This window comes from Oncorhynchus mykiss, unplaced genomic scaffold (genome assembly GCF_057628025.1).
Source record: "Oncorhynchus mykiss isolate SJ-2025 unplaced genomic scaffold, ASM5762802v1 scaffold98, whole genome shotgun sequence".
Taxonomy (NCBI): domain Eukaryota; kingdom Metazoa; phylum Chordata; class Actinopteri; order Salmoniformes; family Salmonidae; genus Oncorhynchus; species Oncorhynchus mykiss.
Window position 1 is genome coordinate 1,995,912 of NW_028322097.1, and position 23,583 is coordinate 2,019,494.

The 23,583-nt window shown below is 46.9% G+C and overlaps 1 protein-coding gene across 1 annotated transcript in view; it reads right to left on the minus strand.

Annotated features, from left to right (window-relative positions):
* Window positions 1-23,583, minus strand: part of tdrd3 (tudor domain containing 3) — a 60,204-nt gene that overhangs the window by 20,618 nt on the left and 16,003 nt on the right. Inside the window, 6 exon segments of the mRNA XM_090228746.1 lie at window positions 15,956-16,096; window positions 16,431-16,469; window positions 16,472-16,601; window positions 19,149-19,370; window positions 19,655-19,804; window positions 20,422-20,493. Coding sequence (XP_090084872.1) covers window positions 15,956-16,096; window positions 16,431-16,469; window positions 16,472-16,601; window positions 19,149-19,370; window positions 19,655-19,804; window positions 20,422-20,493 — 754 coding nt within the window.

The following is a 23,583-nucleotide window of genomic DNA, read 5'->3' on the forward strand; positions in this document are numbered from 1 at the left end:
TGACTGTCTGTCTGGTGTCTGACCTGCCTATACTGATAGATAGACCTAGTGCCCGGTTCTGACTGTCTGTCTGGTGTCTGACCTGTCTATACTGATAGATAGACCTAGTGCCCGGTTCTGACTGTCTGTCTGGTGTCTGACCTGTCTATACTGATAGATAGACCTAGTGCCCTGTTCTGACTGTCTGTCTGGTGTCTGACCTGTCTATACTGATAGATAGACCTAGTGCCCGGTTCTGACTGTCTGTCTGGTGTCTGACCTGTCTATACTGATAGATAGACCTAGTGCCCGGTTCTGACTGTCTGTCTGGTGTCTGACCTGTCTATACTGATAGATAGACCTAGTGCCCGGTTCTGACTGTCTGTCTGGTGTCTGACCTGTCTATACTGATAGATAGACCTAGTGCCCGGTTCTGACTGTCTGTCTGGTGTCTGACCTGTCTATACTGATAGATAGACCTAGTGCCCGGTTCTGACTGTCTGTCTGGTGTCTGACCTGTCTATACTGATAGATAGACCTAGTGCCCGGTTCTGACTGTCTGTCTGGTGTCTGACCTGTCTATACTGATAGATAGACCTAGTGCCCTGTTCTGACTGTCTGTCTGGTGTCTGACCTGTCTATACTGATAGATAGACCTAGTGCACTGTTCTGACTGTCTGTCTGGTGTCTGACCTGTCTATACTGATAGATAGACCTAGTGCACGGTTCTGACTGTCTGGTGTCTGACCTGTCTATACTGATAGATAGACCTAGTGCCCGGTTCTGTCTGTCTGGTGTCTGACCTGCCTATACTGATAGATAGACCTAGTGCACGGTTCTGTCTGTCTGGTGTCTGACCTGCCTATACTGATAGATAGACCTAGTGCACGGTTCTGTCTGTCTGGTGACTGACCTGACTATACTGATAGATAGACCTAGTGCACGGCTCTGACTGTCTGTCTGGTGACTGACCTGTCTATACTGATGGATAGTTATGTCTGGTGACTGACCTGCCTATACTGATAGATAGACCTAGTGCACGGTTCTGACTGTCTGTCTGTCTGGTGACCTCCCCTCTCTCTTCCCCACCTCGCTAGCTGTTCTGTCTGTCTCTGTGCCCCTCCCCTCTCTCTTCCCCACCTCTCTAGCTGTTCTGTCTGTCTCTGTGCCCCTCCCACCTCTCTAGCTGTTCTGTCTGTCTCTGTGCCCCTCCCACCTCTCTAGCTGTTCTGTCTGTCTCTGCGCCCCTCCCACCTCTCTAGCTGTTCTGTCTGTCTCTGTGCCCCTCCCACCTCTCTAGCTGTTCTGTCTGTCTCTGTGCCCCTCCCACCTCTCTAGCTCGCTATGAAAAGATGCGAGTGTTTGTGTTCTCGGAAGTACGGCAACTAATCCTGTCTCCGTTTTCAAAAATACTGAATGTCAGGAGGCGATTCGTAGAGGAAGATGTATTTTCAGTCTACTAAATGTCTCCTTACTACATTTGAACACAGTGAATAAACAGAGTTTTCTATTGTGTTGTTGACTGTACGTTTGTTTATGTAACTCTGTGTTGTTGTTTTTATGTTTGTTTACTCCATGTGTAACTCTGTGTTGTTGTTTTTGTCGCACTGCTTTGCTTTATCTTGGTCAGGGTCGCAGTTGTAAATGAGAACTTGTTCTCAACTGGCCTCCCTGGTTAAATAAAGGTGTTCTCAACTAGCCTACCTGGTTAAATAAAGGTGTTCTCAACTGGCCTACCTGGTTAAATAAAGGTGTTCTCAACTAGCCTACCTGGTTAAATAAAGGTGTTCTCAACTAGTCTACCTGGTTAAATAAAGGTGTTCTCAACTAGGCCTACCTGGTTAAATAAAGGTGTTCTCAACTAGTCTACCTGGTTAAATAAAGGTGTTCTCAACTAGGCCTACCTGGTTAAATAAAGGTGTTCTCAACTAGCCTACCTGGTTAAATAAAGGTGTTCTCAACTAGCCTACCTGGTTAAATAAAGGTGTTCTCAACTAGCCCACCTGGTTAAATAAAGGTGTTCTCTACTAGCCTACCTGGTTAAATAAAGGTGTTCTCAACTAGCCTACCTGGTTAAATAAAGGTGTTCTCAACTAGCCTACCTGGTTAAATAAAGGTGTTCTCAACTAGCCTACCTGGTTAAATAAAGGTGTTCTCAACTAGCCTACCTGGTTAAATAAAGGTGTTCTCAACTGGCCTACCTGGTTAAATAAAGGTGTTCTCAACTAGCCTACCTGGTTAAATAAAGGTGTTCTCAACTAGCCTACCTGGTTAAATAAAGGTGTTCTCAACTGGCCTACCTGGTTAAATAAAGGTGTTCTCAACTAGCCTACCTGGTTAAATAAAGGTGTTCTCAACTAGCCTACCTGGTTAAATAAAGGTGTTCTCAACTAGGCCTACCTGGTTAAATAAAGGTGTTCTCAACTGGCCTACCTGGTTAAATAAAGGTGTTCTCAACTAGCCTACCTGGTTAAATAAAGGTGTTCTCAACTGGCCTACCTGGTTAAATAAAGGTGTTCTCAACTAGCCGACCTGGTTAAATAAAGGTGTTCTCAACTAGCCTACCTGGTTAAATAAAGGTGTTCTCTACTAGCCTACCTGGTTAAATAAAGGTGTTCTCAACTAGCCTACCTGGTTAAATAAAGGTGTTCTCAACTAGCCTACCTGGTTAAATAAAGGTGTTCTCAACTAGTCTACCTGGTTAAATAAAGGTGTTCTCTACTAGCCTACCTGGTTAAATAAAGGTGTTCTCAACTAGCCTACCTGGTTAAATAAAGGTGTTCTCAACTAACCTACCTGGTTAAATAAAGGTGTTCTCAACTGGCCTACCTGGTTAAATAAAAGGTTAAATAAAATACATGGAATTGGCAAGTCATGGTATTTAACCAGATGTAAAGATTGGTCTGTGCTCAGGCGGCAGGCAGGCTGTACGATTGTTTATCCCACAGGCAGCTCCAGATTAATTTGATGGACAGTTCTGGAAGCCTCGTGATGGACGTTAGTCCCACTTCAGAAGCGACCTTCCTTTAAAGTACCCGTTCAGCGGGCGCTTCGACTCTCCAGAGAACGTTTGGTTTGGGCATTTTAAAAGCTGTCGTTGTACACTTAACAGACAAACAAACATACCGAAGCAGAGGTGCTTTCAAGGGGATATGACTGAGGGAGATTTCACTGTCTGACTGAGGGAGATTTCACTGTCTGACTGAGGGAGATAGAACTTCACTGTCTGACTGAGGGAGATAGAACTCCACTGTCTGTCTGAGGGAGATTTCACTGTCTGTCTGAGGGAGATAGGACTCCACTGTCTGACTGAGGGAGATTTCACTGTCTGACTGAGGGAGATAGAACTCCACTGTCTGTCTGAGGGAGATTTCACTGTCTGTCTGAGGGAGATAGGACTCCACTGTCTGACTGAGGGAGATTTCACTGTCTGACTGAGGGAGATAGAACTCCACTGTCTGACTGAGGGAGATTTCACTGTCTGACTGAGGGAGATTTCACTGTCTGACTGAGGGAGATTTCACTGTCTGACTGAGGGAGATAGAACTTCACTGTCTGACTGAGGGAGATTTCACTTTCTGACTGAGGGAGATTTCACTTTCTGACTGAGGGAGATTTCACTGTCTGACTGAGGGAGATTTCACTGTCTGACTGAGGGAGATTTCACTTTCTGACTGAGGGAGATTTCACAATCTGGCTGAGGGAGATTTCACTTTCTGACTGAGGGAGATTTCACTGTCTGACTGAGGGAGATTTCACTGTCTGACTGAGGGAGATTTCACTTTCTGACTGAGGGAGATTTCACTGTCTGACTGAGGGAGATTTCACTTTCTGACTGAGGGAGATTTCACTGTCTGACTGAGGGAGATTTCACTGTCTGACTGAGGGAGATTTCACTGTCTGACTGAGGGAGATTTCACTGTCTGACTGAGGGAGATTTCACTGTCTGACTGAGGGAGATAGAACTCCACTGTCTGTCTGAGGGAGATTTCACTGTCTGTCTGAGGGAGATAGAACTCCACTGTCTGTCTGAGGGAGATTTCACTGTTTGCCTGAGGGAGATAGGACTCCACTGTCTGACTGAGGGAGATTTCACTGTCTGACTGAGGGAGATTTCACTGTCTGTCTGAGGGAGATTTCACTGTCTGTCTGAGGGAGATAAAACTCCACTGTCTGTCTGAAGGAGATTTCACTGTCTGACTGAGGGAGATTTCACTGTCTGTCTGAGGGAGATAGGACTCCACTGTCTGACTGAGGGAGATTTCACTGTCTGACTGAGGGAGATAGAACTCCACTGTCTGTCTGAGGGAGATTTCACTGTCTGTCTGAGGGAGATAGGACTCCACTGTCTGACTGAGGGAGATTTCACTGTCTGACTGAGGGAGATAGAACTCCACTGTCTGTCTGAGGGAGATTTCACTGTCTGTCTGAGGGAGATAGAACTCCACTGTCTGACTGAGGGAGATTTCACTGTCTGACTGAGGGAGATTTCACTGTCTGACTGAGGGAGATAGAACTCCACTGTCTGACTGAGGGAGATTTCACTGTCTGTCTGAGGGAGATAGAACTCCACTGTCTGTCTGAGGGAGATTTCACTGTCTGACTGAGGGAGATAGAACTTCACTGTCTGTCTGAGGGAGATTTCACTGTCTGACTGAGGGAGATTTCACTGTCTGACTGAGGGAGATGTCACTGTCTGACTGAGGGAGATTTCACTGTCTGACTGAGGGAGATTTCACTGTCTGACTGAGGGAGATTTCACTGTCTGACTGAGGGAAATTTCACTGTCTGACTGAGGGAGATTTCACTTTCTGACTGAGGGAGATTTCACTGTCTGACTGAGGGAGATTTCACTGTCTGGCTGAGGGAGATTTCACTGTCTGACTGAGGGAGATAGAACTTCACCGTCTGTCCCTAGAGGTCCTTATTAGGACCATTATTCTGCATCGTGAATGAATTATTCTCCGTCGTGAATTAATTATTCGGCATCGTGAACTAATAGGACCATTATTCTGCAAATTGTAAATTGAGGTGGAATTTTCAGATTTGTTTTTTTTATAGTTTTAACAGAAAATTATTTGTAAAAAAAAAATACAGATTAAACGTTAAGCAACATTGTCTATTGGTCACATCCCTAACGTGTCACAGACATGCTTAATACGTTCTACATACGGTCTTTTAATTGGAGACCTGAGAAACAAATCAAATCAAACGTCATTATATACTTTTTTTTTTAAAACAAAGAAGGCAGAAACTAAAGTCTTTGCCAGAGTTCAGTAAAAATGATCCCAGACTCTGGTTTCCAACGTCTCAATACTTGAAATGAGCCCGAACATCAAACGGTAACTTCCCCTCATGAAAGGCAGGAAATGAAACCCATCCCTCTCTGTTGACTGTGTCCATTTCCCGCTCTGTGGTGAACCATATGTCAGTTTGTCGCCATGCCGACACACTGATGATGTCAGAGACTTAACTAACAGCAGCACTGTTTTATACAGATTAATACCCTCTGTAGAGAGACACAGACCATCTGGCCTGGCTCCTCACTGTAACCACCAGAGGAGAGGACAGGACGACGGCACCAGAGACTACAGCACCAGAGACTACAGCACCAGAGACAGGACTACAGCACCAGAGACTACAGCACTAGAGACAGGACTACAGCACCAGAGACTACAGCACCAGAGACAGGACTAGAGGACTAGAGACTATAACACCAGAGACTATAACACCATAGACTACAGCACCAGAGACTACAGCACCAGAGACAGGACTACAGCACCAGAGACAGGACTACAGCACCAGAGACAGGACTACAGCACCAGAGACTACAGCACCAGAGACTACATCACCAGAGACTACAGCACCAGAGACTACAGCACCAGAGACTACATCACCAGAGACTACAGCACCAGAGACTACAGCACCAGAGACTACAGCACCAGAGACTACAGCACCAGAGACTACAGCACCAGAGACTACAGCACCAGAGACTACAGCACATGGGACTACAGCACATGGGACTACAGCACCAGAGACAGGACTACAGCACCAGAGACAGGACGATGGCACCAGAGACAACAGCACCAGAGACAACAGCACCAGAGACAACAGCACCAGAGACAACAGCACCAGAGACTACAGCACCAGAGACTACAGCACCAGAGACAGGACTACAGCACCAGAGACTACAGCACCAGAGACTACATCACCAGAGACAGGACTACAGCACCAGAGACTACAGCACCAGAGACTACAGCACCAGAGACTATAACACCAGAGACAGGACTACGGCACCAGAGACATGACTACGGCACCAGAGACTACAGTACCAGAGACTACAGTACCAGAGACAGGACTACAGCACCAGAGACTACAGCACCAGAGACAGGACTACAGCACCAGAGACTATAACACCAGAGACATTAACACCAGAGACAGGACTACAGCCCCAGAGTCAGGACTACGGCACCAGAGACAGGACTACAGCACCAGAGACAGGACTACAGCACCAGAGACTATAACACCAGAGATTATAACACCAGAGACAGGACTACGGCACCAGAGACATGACTACGGCACCAGAGACTACAGTACCAGAGACAGGACTACAGCACCAGAGACTACAGCACCAGAGACTACAGCACCAGAGACTACAAGACCAGAGACAGGACTACAGCACCAGAGACTACAGCACCAGAGACTACAGCACCAGAAACTACAGTACCAGAGACAGGACTACAGCACCAGAGACTACAGCACCAGAGACTATAACACCAGAGACATTAACACCAGAGACATTAACACCAGAGACTATAACACCAGAGACATTAACACCAGAGACTATAACACCAGAGACATTAACACCAGAGACTATAACACCAGAGACATTAACACCAGAGACTATAACACCAGAGACATTAACACCAGAGACTATAACACCAGAGACTATAACACCAGAGACTATAACACCAGAGACTATAACACCAGAGACATTAACACCAGAGACTATAACACCAGAGACATTAACACCAGAGACTATAACACCAGAGACTATAACACCAGAGACTATAACACCAGAGACATTAACACCAGAGACTATAACACCAGAGACTATAACACCAGAGACTATAACACCAGAGACTATAACACCAGAGACATTAACACCAGAGACTATAACACCAGAGACATTAACACCAGAGACTATAACACCAGAGACTATAACACCAGAGACTATAACACCAGAGACTATAACACCAGAGACTATAACACCAGAGACATTAACACCAGAGACTATAACACCAGAGACATTAACACCAGAGACTATAACACCAGAGACTACAGCACCAGAGACTATAACACCAGAGACATTAACACCAGAGACAGGACTACAGCACCAGAGACTACAGCACCAGAGACTACAGCACCAGAGACTATAACATCAGTGACTATAACACCATAGACTACAGCACCAGAGACTACAGCACCAGAGACTACAGCACCAGAGACAGGACTACAGCACCAGAGACTACAGCACCAGAGACTACAGCACCAGAGACTACAGAGACAGGACTACAGTACCAGAGACTATACCACCAGAGACTACAGCACCAGAGACTACAGTACCAGAGACTATACCACCAGAGACTATAACACCAGAGACAGGACTACAGCACCAGAGACTATAACACCAGAGACATTAACACCAGAGACAGGACCAGAGACTATAACACCAGAGACTATAACACCAGAGACATTAACACCAGAGACAGGACCAGAGACTATAACACCATAGACTATAACACCAGAGACATTAACCCCAGAGACATTAACACCAGAGACAGGACAACAGCACCAGAGACAGGACTACGGCACCAGAGACTATAACACCAGAGACTATAACACCAGAGACTATAACACCAGAGACAGGACTAGAGGACTAGAGACTATGAACCCTGGTCTCCAGAGGGGAACGGTACATGTTCATGGAGCCACTCCAACACAGATTTACACCATACATTATAACACCAGAGACTATAACACCAGAGACAGAACCAGAGACTATAACACCAGAGACTATAACACCAGAGACAGGACTAGAGGACTAGAGACTATGAACCCTGGTCCCCAGAGGGGAACGGTACATGTTCATGGAGCCACTCCAACACAGATATACACCAGAGACTATAACACCAGAGACTATAACACCAGAGACAGGACTAGAGACTATAACACCAGAGACTATAACACCAGAGACTATAACACCAGAGACAGGACTAGAGACTATAACACCAGAGACTATAACACCAGAGACAGGACTAGAGACTATAACACCAGAGACTATAACACCAGAGACTATAACACCAGAGACTATAACACCATACACTATAACACCAGAGACTATAACACCAGAGACAGGACTAGAGACTATAACACCATACACTATAACACCAGAGACTACAACACCAGAGACTACAACACCAGAGACTACAACACCAGAGACTATAACACCAGAGACTATAACACCAGAGACTATAACACCAGAGACTATAACACCAGAGACAGGACTACAGGACCAGAGACTATAACACCAGAGACAGGACTAGAGACTATAACACCAGAGACTATAACACCATACACTATAACACCAGAGACTACAACACCAGAGACTACAACACCAGAGACTACAACACCAGAGACTACAACACCAGAGACTATAACACCAGAGACTATAACGCCAGAGACTATAACACCAGAGACAGGACTACAGGACCAGAGACTATAACACCAGAGACAGGACTAGAGACTATAACACCAGAGACTATAACACCAGGGACAGGACTAGAGACTATAACACCAGAGACAGGACTACAGGACCAGAGATGATAACACCAGAGACAGGACCAGAGACTATAACACCAGAGACTACAACACCAGAGACTACAACACCAGAGACAGGACTACAGGACCAGAGACTATAACCCAGAGACTATAACACCAGAGACAGGACTAGAGACTATAACACCAGAGACTATAACACCAGAGACAGAACCAGAGACTATAACACCAGAGACAGAACCAGAGACTATAACACCAGAGACTATAACACCAGAGACAGGACTAGAGACTATGAACCCTGGTCTCCAGAGGGGAACGGTACATGTTCATGGAGCCACTTCAACACAGATATACACCAGAGACTATAACACCAGAGACTATAACACCAGAGACAGGACTAGAGGACTAGAGACTATGAACCCTGGTCTCCAGAGGGGAACGGTACATGTTCATGGAGCCACTTCAACACAGATATACACCATACATTATAACACCAGAGACTATAACACCAGAGACAGAACCAGAGACTATAACACCAGAGACTATAACACCAGAGACAGGACTAGAGGACTAGAGACTATGAACCCTGGTCCCCAGAGGGGAACGGTACATGTTCATGGAGCCACTCCAACACAGATATACACCAGAGACTATAACACCAGAGACTATAACACCAGAGACAGGACTAGAGACTATAACACCAGAGACTATAACACCAGAGACTATAACACCAGAGACAGGACTAGAGACTATAACACCAGAGACTATAACACCAGAGACAGGACTAGAGACTATAACACCAGAGACTATAACACCAGAGACTATAACACCAGAGACTATAACACCATACACTATAACACCAGAGACTATAACACCAGAGACAGGACTAGAGACTATAACACCATACACTATAACACCAGAGACTACAACACCAGAGACTACAACACCAGAGACTACAACACCAGAGACTATAACACCAGAGACTATAACACCAGAGACTATAACACCAGAGACAGGACTACAGGACCAGAGACTATAACACCAGAGACAGGACTAGAGACTATAACACCAGAGACTATAACACCATACACTATAACACCAGAGACTACAACACCAGAGACTACAACACCAGAGACTACAACACCAGAGACTATAACACCAGAGACTATAACACCAGAGACTATAACACCAGAGACAGGACTACAGGACCAGAGACTATAACACCAGAGACAGGACTAGAGACTATAACACCAGAGACTATAACACCAGGGACAGGACTAGAGACTATAACACCAGAGACAGGACTACAGGACCAGAGATGATAACACCAGAGACAGGACCAGAGACTATAACACCAGAGACTACAACACCAGAGACTACAACACCAGAGACTACAACACCAGAGACAGGACTACAGGACCAGAGACTATAACCCAGAGACTATAACACCAGAGACAGGACTAGAGACTATAACACCAGAGACTATAACACCAGAGACAGAACCAGAGACTATAACACCAGAGACTATAACACCAGAGACAGAACCAGAGACTATAACACCAGAGACTATAACACCAGAGACAGGACTAGAGACTATGAACCCTGGTCTCCAGAGGGGAACGGTACATGTTCATGGAGCCACTTCAACACAGATATACACCAGAGACTATAACACCAGAGACTATAACACCAGAGACAGGACTAGAGGACTAGAGACTATGAACCCTGGTCTCCAGAGGGGAACGGTACATGTTCATGGAGCCACTTCAACACAGATATACACCGTTTCTCACAAAAGTCTATGTCTTATAAAAAGAAATGTACAATACTTGAAGGAATTTTGAATGACAGTTCATCTTTGATGCTGAAAAAAAAGAGTGTGAATCAGAAAGAAAAACAGTAACAGAAGAAACGTATTATCTACCTGGAAGAGAAAATACCCCTTCTCAAAGCATGTCACAAATAGCTGTAACAAACTGCTGTGTGCTTTGTGAAACAAAATGTCAGGTTGAAAGCAGGCACCACAGCGGGATAAAAGGTAGAGGAAGGGAACGATCTCTGCTGCGACCTCGCTCTCCCATCAAGGTGCATTAATTCAGGAGCAAAGTAGAGACACTTCTTTACTGTTAAAACCAACAAGTTTCAACTGTAGCAAAAAACCCTGATGAAGACTATTGGTAAAGGAAGGACTGAACCTTGTAGGGAGAAGACTATTGGTAGAGGACAGGACTCCTAACTGAACCTTGTAGGGAGAAGACTATTGGTAGAGGACAGGACTCCTAACTGTACCTTGTAGGGAGAAGACTATTGGTAAAGGACAGGACTCCTAACTGAACCTTGTAGGGAGAAGACTATTGGTAGAGGACAGGACTGTACCTTGTAGGGAGAAGACTATTGGTAGAGGAAGGACTGTACCTTGTAGGGAGAAGACTATTGGTAAAGGACAGGACTCCTAACTGAACCTTGTAGGGAGAAGACTATTGGTAGAGGACAGGACTGAACCTTGTAGGGAGAAGACTATTGGTAGAGGAAGGACTGAACCTTGTAGGGAGAAGACTATTGGTAAACACCAGGACTCCTAACTGTACCTTGTAGGGAGAAGACTATTGGTAGAGGACAGGACTGTACCTTGTAGGGAGAATACTATTGGTAAAGGACAGGACTCCTAACTGAACCTTGTAGGGAGAAGACTATTTGTAAAGGACAGGACTCCTAACTGTACCTTGTAGGGAGAAGACTATTGGTAAAGGACAGGACTCCTAACTGAACCTTGTAGGGAGAAGACTATTGGTAGAGGACAGGACTGAACCTTGTAGGGAGAAGACTATTGGTAGAGGAAGGACTGAACCTTGTAGGGAGAAGACTATTGGTAAACACCAGGACTCCTAACTGTACCTTGTAGGGAGAAGACTATTGGTAGAGGACAGGACTGTACCTTGTAGGGAGAATACTATTGGTAGAGGACAGGACTGTACCTTGTAGGGAGAAGACTATTGGTAGAGGACAGGACTGTACCTTGTAGGGAGAAGACTATTGGTAGAGGACAGGACTGTACCTTGTAGGGAGAAGACTATTGGTAAACACCAGGACTCCTAACTGTACCTTGTAGGGAGAAGACTATTGGTAGAGGACAGGACTGTACCTTGTAGGGAGAATACTATTGGTAGAGGACAGGACTGTACCTTGTAGGGAGAAGACTATTGGTAGAGGACAGGACTCCTAACTGTACCTTGTAGGGAGAAGACTATTGGTAGAGGACAGGACTGTACCTTGTAGGGAGAATACTATTGGTAGAGGACAGGACTGTACCTTGTAGGGAGAAGACTATTGGTAGAGGACAGGACTGTACCTTGTAGGGAGAAGACTATTGGTAGAGGACAGGACTGTACCTTGTAGGGAGAAGACTATTGGTAGAGGAAGGACTGAACCTTGTAGGGAGAAGACTATTGGTAAAGGACAGGACTGAACCTTGTAGGGAGAAGACTATTGGTAGAGGACAGGACTCCTAACTGTACCTTGTAGGGAGAAGACTATTGGTAAAGGACAGGACTCCTAACTGAACCTTGTAGGGAGAAGACTATTGGTAGAGGACAGGACTGTACCTTGTAGGGAGAAGACTATTGGTAGAGGAAGGACTGTACCTTGTAGGGAGAAGACTATTGGTAAAGGACAGGACTCCTAACTGAACCTTGTAGGGAGAAGACTATTGGTAGAGGACAGGACTGAACCTTGTAGGGAGAAGACTATTGGTAGAGGAAGGACTGAACCTTGTAGGGAGAAGACTATTGGTAAACACCAGGACTCCTAACTGTACCTTGTAGGGAGAAGACTATTGGTAGAGGACAGGACTGTACCTTGTAGGGAGAATACTATTGGTAAAGGACAGGACTCCTAACTGAACCTTGTAGGGAGAAGACTATTGGTAAAGGACAGGACTCCTAACTGTACCTTGTAGGGAGAAGACTATTGGTAAAGGACAGGACTCCTAACTGAACCTTGTAGGGAGAAGACTATTGGTAGAGGACAGGACTGAACCTTGTAGGGAGAAGACTATTGGTAGAGGAAGGACTGAACCTTGTAGGGAGAAGACTATTGGTAAACACCAGGACTCCTAACTGTACCTTGTAGGGAGAAGACTATTGGTAGAGGACAGGACTGTACCTTGTAGGGAGAATACTATTGGTAGAGGACAGGACTGTACCTTGTAGGGAGAAGACTATTGGTAGAGGACAGGACTGTACCTTGTAGGGAGAAGACTATTGGTAGAGGACAGGACTGTACCTTGTAGGGAGAAGACTATTGGTAGAGGAAGGACTGAACCTTGTAGGGAGAAGACTATTGGTAGAGGAAGGACTGAACCTTGTAGGGAGAAGACTATTGGTAAACACCAGGACTCCTAACTGTACCTTGTAGGGAGAAGACTATTGGTAGAGGACAGGACTGTACCTTGTAGGGAGAAGACTATTGGTAGAGGACAGGACTGTACCTTGTAGGGAGAAGACTATTGGTAAACACCAGGACTCCTAACTGTACCTTGTAGGGAGAAGACTATTGGTAGAGGACAGGACTGTACCTTGTAGGGAGAATACTATTGGTAGAGGACAGGACTGTACCTTGTAGGGAGAAGACTATTGGTAGAGGACAGGACTCCTAACTGTACCTTGTAGGGAGAAGACTATTGGTAGAGGACAGGACTGTACCTTGTAGGGAGAAGACTATTGGTAAAGGACAGGACTGAACCTTGTAGGGAGAAGACTATTGGTAAAGGACAGGACTGAACCTTGTAGGGAGAAGACTATTGGTAAAGGACAGGACTGAACCTTGTAGGGAGAAGACTATTGGTAGAGGACAGGACTGTACCTTGTAGGGAGAAGACTATTGGTAAAGGACAGGACTGAACCTTGTAGGGAGAAGACTATTGGTAGAGGACAGGACTGTACCTTGTAGGGAGAAGACTATTGGTAGAGGAAGGACTGTACCTTGTAGGGAGAAGACTATTGGTAAAGGACAGGACTCCTAACTGTACCTTGTAGGGAGAAGACTATTGGTAAAGGACAGGACTGAACCTTGTAGGGAGAAGACTATTGGTAAAGGACAGGACTGAACCTTGTAGGGAGAAGACTATTGGTAGAGGACAGGACTGAACCTTGTAGGGAGAAGACTATTGGTAAAGGACAGGACTGTACCTTGTAGGGAGAAGACTATTGGTAAAGGACAGGACTGTACCTTGTAGGGAGAAGACTATTGGTAAAGGACAAGACTCCTAACTGAACCTTGTAGGGAGAAGACTATTGGTAAAGGACAGGACTGAACCTTGTAGGGAGAAGACTATTGGTAAACACCAGGACTCCTAACTGTACCTTGTAGGGAGAAGACTATTGGTAAACACCTGGACTCCTAACTGTACCTTGTAGGGAGAAGACTATTGATAAAGGACAGGACTCCTAACTGTACCTTGTAGGGAGAAGACTATTGGTAAAGGACAGGACTGAACCTTGTAGGGAGAAGACTATTGGTAAAGGACAGGACTCCTAACTGTACCTTGTAGGGAGAAGACTATTGGTAAAGGACAGGACTGAACCTTGTAGGGAGAAGACTATTGGTAAAGGACAGGACTCCTAACTGTACCTTGTAGGGAGAAGACTATTGGTAGAGGACAGGACTGAACCTTGTAGGGAGAAGACTATTGGTAAAGGACAGGACTGAACCTTGTAGGGAGAAGACTATTGGTAGAGGACAGGACTGTACCTTGTAGGGAGAAGACTATTGGTAAAGGACAGGACTGAACCTTGTAGGGAGAAGACTATTGGTAGAGGACAGGACTGAACCTTGTAGGGAGAAGACTATTGGTAAAGGACAGGACTCCTAACTGAACCTTGTAGGGAGAAGACTATTGGTAGAGGACAGGACTGTACCTTGTAGGGAGAAGACTATTGGTAAAGGACAGGACTGAACCTTGTAGGGAGAAGACTATTGGTAGAGGACAGGACTGTACCTTGTAGGGAGAAGACTATTGGTAGAGGACAGGACTGTACCTTGTAGGGAGAAGACTATTGGTAAAGGACAGGACTGTACCTTGTAGGGAGAAGACTATTGGTAAAGGACAGGACTGTACCTTGTAGGGAGAAGACTATTGGTAAAGGACAGGACTGTACCTTGTAGGGAGAAGACTATTGGTAGAGGACAGGACTGTACCTTGTAGGGAGAAGACTATTGGTAGAGGACAGGACTGTACCTTGTAGGGAGAAGACTATTGGTAGAGGACAGGACTGAACCTTGTAGGGAGAAGACTATTGGTAAAGGACAGGACTGAACCTTGTAGGGAGAAGACTATTGGTAGAGGACAGGACTGAACCTTGTAGGGAGAAGACTATTGGTAAAGGACAGGACTGTACCTTGTAGGGAGAAGACTATTGGTAGAGGACAGGACTGTACCTTGTAGGGAGAAGACTATTGGTAAAGGACAGGACTCCTAACTGAACCTTGTAGGGAGAAGACTATTGGTAGAGGACAGGACTGAACCTTGTAGGGAGAAGACTATTGGTAAAGGACAGGACTCCTAACTGTACCTTGTAGGGAGAAGACTATTGGTAAAGGACAGGACTCCTAACTGTACCTTGTAGGGAGAAGACTATTGGTAGAGGACAGGACTGTACCTTGTAGGGAGAAGACTATTGGTAAAGGACAGGACTCCTAACTGAACCTTGTAGGGAGAAGACTATTGGTAAAGGACAGGACTCCTAACTGAACCTTGTAGGGAGAAGACTATTGGTAGAGGACAGGACTGTACCTTGTAGGGAGAAGACTATTGGTAAAGGACAGGACTCCTAACTGTACCTTGTAGGGAGAAGACTATTGGTAAAGGACAGGACTCCTAACTGAACCTTGTAGGGAGAAGACTATTGGTAAAGGACAGGACTCCTAACTGTACCTTGTAGGGAGAAGACTATTGGTAAAGGACAGGACTCCTAACTGAACCTTGTAGGGAGAAGACTATTGGTAGAGGACAGGACTGTACCTTGTAGGGAGAAGACTATTGGTAGAGGACAGGACTGTACCTTGTAGGGAGAAGACTATTGGTAGAGGACAGGACTGTACCTTGTAGGGAGAAGACTATTGGTAAAGGACAGGACTGTACCTTGTAGGGAGAAGCTCCCCATCTTGGATTCCAGGAAGTCAAACAGAGTGCTGGGTCCTGACGGTCTTCCTCCTGCTCCCTCCTCCTCATCCTCACCCCCAAACCTACTGGACCGACCCCGACCCCGGCCACGACCCCTTCCTCTGTCTGCTGCATGGAGGAAACAGACGCAGCAGAAAAGTCACATTATCAATGGGATTCTATAGTTATTACGTAGTCGTAGGTCATGTTGTAGGCTTACCTCTGGGTGGGGGGGGGGGGGGGGGGGGGGGGCTGGGTGGGGGGGGGGCTTACCTCTGGGTGGGGGGGTGGGAGCAGGGCTTACCTCTGGGTGGGGGGGGCTTACCTCTGGGTGGGGGGGGGCTTACCTCTGGGTGGGGGGGGGCTTACCTCTGGGTGGGGGGGGCTTACCTCTGGGTGGGGGGGGGCTTACCTCTGGGTGGGGGGGGCTTACCTCTGGGTGGGGGGGGCTTACCTCTGGATGGGGGTCTGCTGGGTTCCTCAGGGGGTGGGGGGGTTTGAAGGTCCCCGTCAGTAGACTGTTGAGAGCCACCTCCATGTTGTTGTTGTTGTCCATCAGGGCCTGACGAGCATCCTCCTTATCAAACCCCATCTCCATAATGTCCCTTAGGGCCCGCTCATCCACCTAGAGGGAGGGGGGATGGAGGGATGGGAGGGGGGATGGAGGGATGCGAGGGGGGATGGAGGGATGGGGGATGGACGGATGGGAGGGAGGATGGAGGGATGGGAGTGGGGATGGAGGGATGGGATGAGGGGGGATGAGGGATGGGAGTGGGGATGGAGGGATGGGATGAGGGGGGATGGAGGGATGGGATGAGGGAGGATGGAGAGATGGGATGAGGGGGGATGGAGAGATGGGATGAGGGGGGATGGAGAGATGGGATGGAGAGATGGGATGAGGGGGGATGGAGAGATGGGATGAGGGGGGATGGAGCGATGGGAGGAGGGGGGATGGTAGCAGAGATAAATAATGCAAGGGTGAAGGGAGGAGGGAAAAAGGAGAGATAAAGAGGAGAAGTTCAAATGGGGGAGGGGAGTTCAAATGGGGGAGGGGAGTTCAAATGGGGGAGGAGAGTTCAAATGGGGGAGGGGAGTTCAAATGGGGGAGGAGAGTTCAAATGGGGGAGGAGAGTTCAAATGGGGGAGGAGAGGTCAAATGGGGGAGGAGAGGTCAAATGGGGGAGGAGAGGTCAAATGGGGGAGGGTTAATGAAGACCCGGAGCACATCGTTTAAACACCGTATATAGACATAATATGACATCTGAAATGTCTTTATTCTTTTGGAACGTAAGAGAGGTGACGCACTTCTCTCAATTCAATTTTCTGGGCTTTATTGGCCTGGGAAACATGTGTTAATGTTGCCAAAGCAAGTGAAATAGATAAACAGAAGTGAAATAAACAACAAAAACGAACAGTAAAACATTAAACTCACAGAAGTTACAAAAGAATAAAGACATTACAAAATGTCATGTATAAATACAGTGTTGTAACGATGTACTCTGGTTTTCATTGACCCCCCCCCCCATTTGAACTTCCCTCTCTCTGGTCTTCATTAACCCTTTGAACTTCCCTCTCTCTGGTCTTCATTAACCCCCCCCCCCCCCACCATTTGAACTTTTCTCTCTCTCAGGTCTTCATTCACCCCATAAAACTACATCCACAGTTCATCACCACTTCTACTGTAGTCTGCTCCAGATTAACAGCCTTTCTATTCTACTGAGACTCCTCAGATTATCTCCTTAATCTGTTACCCTCCCCCCTCCACCTCTCCTGTCCCCTCCTCCCCCCCCTCCACCTCTCTCCCTCCCCCCTCCTCTCCCCACTCTCCCCCCTCCTCCTCTCCCCACCCCTCCCGTCAAGACGCACTGAGAAGGAAACATAGCCCATGTCCCAAATGGCATTATATTCCCTACTTGCAAAACTAGTGCACTACAGAGGGAATAGGGTCTAAAGTAGTGCACTACAGAGGGAATAGGGTCTAAAGTAGTGCACTATAGAGGAAATAGGGTCTAAAGTAGTGCACTATAGAGGGAATAGGGTCTAAAGTAGTGCACTATATAGGGAATATGGTCTAAAGTAGTGCCCTATATAGGGAACAGGGTCTAAAGTAGTGCCCTATATAGGGAACAGGGTCTAAAGTAGTGCACTATATAGGGAACAGGGTCTAAAGTAGTGCACTATATAGGGAACAGGGTCTAAAGTAGTGCACTATATAGGGAATCAGGTCTAAAGTATTGCACTATAGAGGGAATATGGTCTAAAGTAGTGCACTATATAGGGAATAGGGTCTAAAGTAGTGCACTATGTAGGGAATAGGGTCTAAAGTAGTGCACAATATAGGGAATAGGGTCTAAAGTAGTGTACTATGTAGGGAAAAGGGTCTAAAGTAGTGCACTATATAGGGAACAGGGTCTAAAGTAGTGCACTATATAGGGAATCAGGTCTAAAGTAGTGCACTATATAGGGAACAGGGTCTAAAGTAGTGCACTATATAGGGAATCAGGTCTAAAGTAGTGCACTATATAGGGAAGCAGGTCTAAAGTAGTGCACTATATAGGGAATATGGTCTAAAGTAGTGCACTATAGAGGGAATAGGGTCTAAAGTAGTGCACTATAGAAGGAATAGGGTCTAAAGTAGTGAACTATAGAGGGAATTTGGTGCCCTTTGGGAGACAGCCTAATGGGGGCAGGGAGGGGTCTTACTGCAAGCCAGGAGTCTACATTACACAACTGAATGAAAGACTCGTTGTTGTTGAGGCCCAGTCCCACACCGTCTGACACCAATGAGGGTCCCCGAGATTATTTCACAATCAGACCACAGAGGGACCCTAAAACCATCATCTGACTCTGACACCAAAACGCTCAATAAAAACCTAAATCAGAGACACTGCAAGCCAGGAATCTAGATTAAACAAATGAATTAAGCTGACTTGTTGTTGTTGTTGTTGTTGTTGTTGTGAAGCCCTAGACAGGTCAAGCCCAAAACCAGAGAGCCCAGGCATATTTTACCAGAATTATTCTCCTGACCACAAAGACCTCAAACATCTTCAATTAAAACTGAAAGGAGCCAGGGTTGGGGGAGGGGGGGGGGGCTTTTAGACAGAGGAAAAGAGACCCACCCGCCTACACAGAGCTAAGGGAAACACCTGGGTCAAAAGGTCAAAGCCCTCACCAGCTCGCGGTAATTTCCTAGTTCCCGGTAGTTTGGTTGTTCCCGGTAACTCCCGAGCTCTCTGTAGTTTCCCTCTGGACGGCTGGACTCCTCCGTCCTCTCCTCTCGTCTCTGCCGGTACGAGTCCCTGTCTCCTCGGTCTCCTCCTCCTCGTCGGTCCCGACCGCCTGTATTAACGAGGTTCCCGCCAGCATTGCCTCCTCCGCCAAACGTCCGAGTTCCCTTCAGAAGAGGTTAAAAGACACTCAGAGATGGATTCCTCCCGGGGGGGCAGACAGACAAAGTCTCTTCCTGGACTAAACAACTGTTTTACAATGGAGAATCTAGACCTGGTCTGTGTCTGGGAAACTGGCCCTTCGTATACAACAAGCCAGTAGAAACAGTACCAACTCACACAGTGGGACACGGACAGAGTTTCACAGACATGGGTGGTCCAGTTACTATAGCTACGACAACAGGGATAAAACCACACACACACACACACACACACACACAGACACACACACCTCTTTGTTCTTGGCCACCTCAGCGATGGCTGCTAGCCTCTGCTTCTCAAACTCTTCGTTCTCGTCAGCCGTCTTCACCACACTGGTGCTGACCAGAGTTTTCCTGGTGTCCAGCTCTCTGGAGTCCACTTCCTCATTCCTTACACACTTCTGAGGAGCACAGAGAGACGACAATTTCATCAGTCTGATTGGTTAGTCAACGGAGAGAGAATCAGTCTGATTGGTTAGTCAACGGAGAGAGAATCAGTCTGATTGGTTAGTCAACGGAGAGAGAATCAGTCTGATTGGTTAGTCAACGGAGAGAGAATCAGTCTGATTGGTTAGTCAACGGAGAGAGAATCAGTCTGATTGGTTAGTCAACGGAGAGAGAATCAGTCTGATTGGTTGGTCAACAAACAGAATCAGTCTGATTGGTTAGTCAATGGAGAGAGAATCAGTCTGATTGGTTAGTCAACAGAGAGAATCAGTCTGATTGGTTAGTCAACGGAGAGAGAATCAGTCTGATTGGTTGGTCAACGGAGAGAGAATCAGTCTGATTGGTTAGTCAACAGAGAGAATCAGTCTGATTGGTTAGTAAACAAACAGAAAATCAGTCTGATTGGTTAGTCAACGGAGAGAGAATCAGTCTGATTGGTTGGTCAACAAACAGAGAATCAGTCTGATTGGTTAGTCAACGGAGAGAGAATCAGTCTGATTGGTTAGTCAACAGAGAGAGAATCAGTCTGATTGGCTGTGCGTGGAACTGGTTAAATATTGGCAGGTCATACCTGTCCGAAGGGCACGAAGGGAGGGGCTCCACCCTCTCTACCGATGTTACTCCTGCTGTGTTTGGCCAAGCTCTGGAGGTCAAAGGGGAGAAGAATTTACAACGCCCTTTAGTATATATTTAGACATTCCTTTACTTAGATGTGTGTGTATTGGGTATGTGTTGTGTAGATGTGTGTACGCCCTTTAGTACGCCCTTTACAACGCCCTTTACAACGCCCTTTAGTACGTACGCCCTTTACAACGCCCTTTAGTACGCCCTTTACAACGCCCTTTAGTACGCCCTTTACAACGCCCTTTAGTACGTACGCCCTTTACAACGCCCTTTAGTACGCCCTTTAGTACGTACGCCCTTTACAACGCCCTTTACAACGCCCTTTAGTACGTACGCCCTTTACAACGCCCTTTAGTACGCCCTTTAGTACGCCCTTTAGTACGCCCTTTAGTACGCCCTTTAGTACGTACGCCCTTTACAACGCCCTTTAGTACGCCCTTTAGTACACCCTTTAGTACACCCTTCACTACGCCCTTTAGTACGCCCTTTAGTACACCCTTTACAACGCCCTTTAGTACGCCCTTTAGTACACCCTTTAGTACACCCTTCACTACGCCCTTTAGTACGCCCTTTACAACGCCCTTTAGTACACCCTTTACAACGCCCTTTAGTACGCCCTTTAGTACACCCTTTAGTACACCCTTTACAACGCCCTTTAGTACGCCCTTTAGTACACCCTTCACTACGCCCTTTAGTACGCCCTTTAGTACGCCCTTTAGTACGCCCTTTAGTACACCCTTTACAACGCCCTTTACAACGCCCTTTAGTACACCCTTTACAACGCCCTTTACAACGCCCTTTAGTACGCCCTTTAGTACGCCCTTTAGTACGCCCTTCACTACGCCCTTTAGTACACCCTTTAGTACGCCCTTTAGTACGCCCTTCACTACGCCCTTTAGTACGCCCTTTAGTACGCCCTTTAGTACGCCCTTTAGTACACCCTTCACTACGCCCTTTAGTACGCCCTTTAGTACACCCTTTAGTACGCCCTTTAGTACACCCTTTACAACGCCCTTTAGTACACCCTTTAGTACACCCTTTACAACGCCCTTTAGTACGCCCTTTAGTACACCCTTTAGTACGCCCTTTAGAACGCCCTTTAGAACGCCCTGAATTGATCGCCCCCCATCTAGCTTCAGAGTTTGTTCTGTTAGGTGACCTAAACTGGGATATGCTTAACACCCCGGCAGTCCTACAATCTAAGCTAGATGCCCTCAATCTCACTCAAATCATCAAGGAACCCACCAGGTACAACCCTAACTCTGTAAACAAGGGCACCCTCATTGACGTCATCCTGACCAACTGGCCCTCCAAATACACCTCCGCTGTCTACAACCAGGATCTCAGCGATCACTGCCTCATTGCCTGTATCCGCTACGGAGCCGCAGTCAAACGACCACCCCTCATCACTGTCAAACGCTCCCTAAAACACTTCTGTGAGCAGGCCTTTCTAATCGACCTGGCCCGGGTATCCTGGAAGGACATTGACCTCATCCCGTCAGTTGAGGATGCCTGGTCTTTCTTTAAAAGTAACTTCCTCACCATTTTAGATAAGCATGCTCCGTTCAAAAAATGCAGAACTAAGAACAGATATAGCCCCTGGTTCACTCCAGACCTGACTGCCCTCGACCAGCACAAAAACATCCTGTGGCGGACTGCGCTAACATCGAATAGTCCCCGCGATATGCAACTGTTCAGGGAAGTCAGGAACCAATACACACAGTCAGTCAGGAAAGCTAAAGCCAACTTCTTCAGGCAGAAGTTTGCATCCTGTAGCTCCAACTCCAAAAAGTTCTGGGACACTGTGAAGTCCATGGAGAACAAGAGCACCTCCTCCCAGCTGCCCACTGCACTGAGACTAGGTAACATGGTCACCACCGATAAATCCATGATTATCGAAAACTTCAACAAGCATTTCTCAACGGCTGGCCATGCCTTCCGCCTGGCTACTCCAACCTCGGACAACAGCTCCCCCCCCCCCGCAGCTACTCGCCCAAGCCTCTCCAGGTTCTCCTTTACCCAAATCCAGATAGCAGATGTCCTGAAAGAGCTGCAAAACCTGGACCCGTACAAATCAGCTGGGCTGGACAATCTGGACCCTCTATTCCTGAAACTATCCGCCGCCATTGTCGCAACCCCTATTACCAGCCTGTTCAACCTCTCTTTCATATCGTCTGAGATCCCCAAGGATTGGAAAGCTGCCGCAGTCATCCCCCTCTTCAAAGGGGGCGACACCCTGGACCCAAACTGTTACAGACCTATATCCATCCTGCCCTGCCTATCTAAGGTCTTCGAAAGCCAAGTCAACAAACAGGTCACTGACCATCTTGAATCCCACCGTACCTTCTCCGCTGTGCAATCTGGTTTCCGAGCCGGTCACGGGTGTACCTCAGCCACGCTCAAGGTACTAAACGATATCATAACCGCCATCGATAAAAGACAGTACTGTGCAGCCGTCTTCATAGACCTTGCCAAGGCTTTCGACTCTGTCAATCACCGTATTCTTATCGGCAGACTCAGTAGCCTCGGTTTTTCGGATGACTGCCTTGCCTGGTTCACCAATTACTTTGCAGACAGAGTTCAGTGTGTCAAATCGGAGGGCATGCTGTCCGGTCCTCTGGCAGTCTCTATGGGGGTGCCACAGGGTTCAATTCTCGGGCCGACTCTTTTCTCTGTATATATCAATGATGTTTCTCATGCTGCGGGCGATTCCCTGATCCACCTCTACGCAGACGACACCATTCTATATACTTCCGGCCCGTCCTTGGACACTGTGCTATCTAACCTCCAAACGAGCTTCAATGCCATACAGCACTCCTTCCGTGGCCTCCAACTGCTCTTAAACGCTAGTAAAACCAAATGCATGCTTTTCAACCGTTCGCTGCCTGCACCCGCACGCCTGACCAGCATCACCACCCTGGATGGTTCCGACCTTGAATATGTGGACATCTATAAGTACCTAGGTGTCTGGCTAGACTCTAAACTCTCCTTCCAGACCCATATCAAACATCTCCAATCGAAAATCAAATCAAGAGTCGGCTTTCTATTCCGCAACAAAGCCTCCTTCACTCACGCCGCCAAACTTACCCTAGTAAAACTGACTATCCTA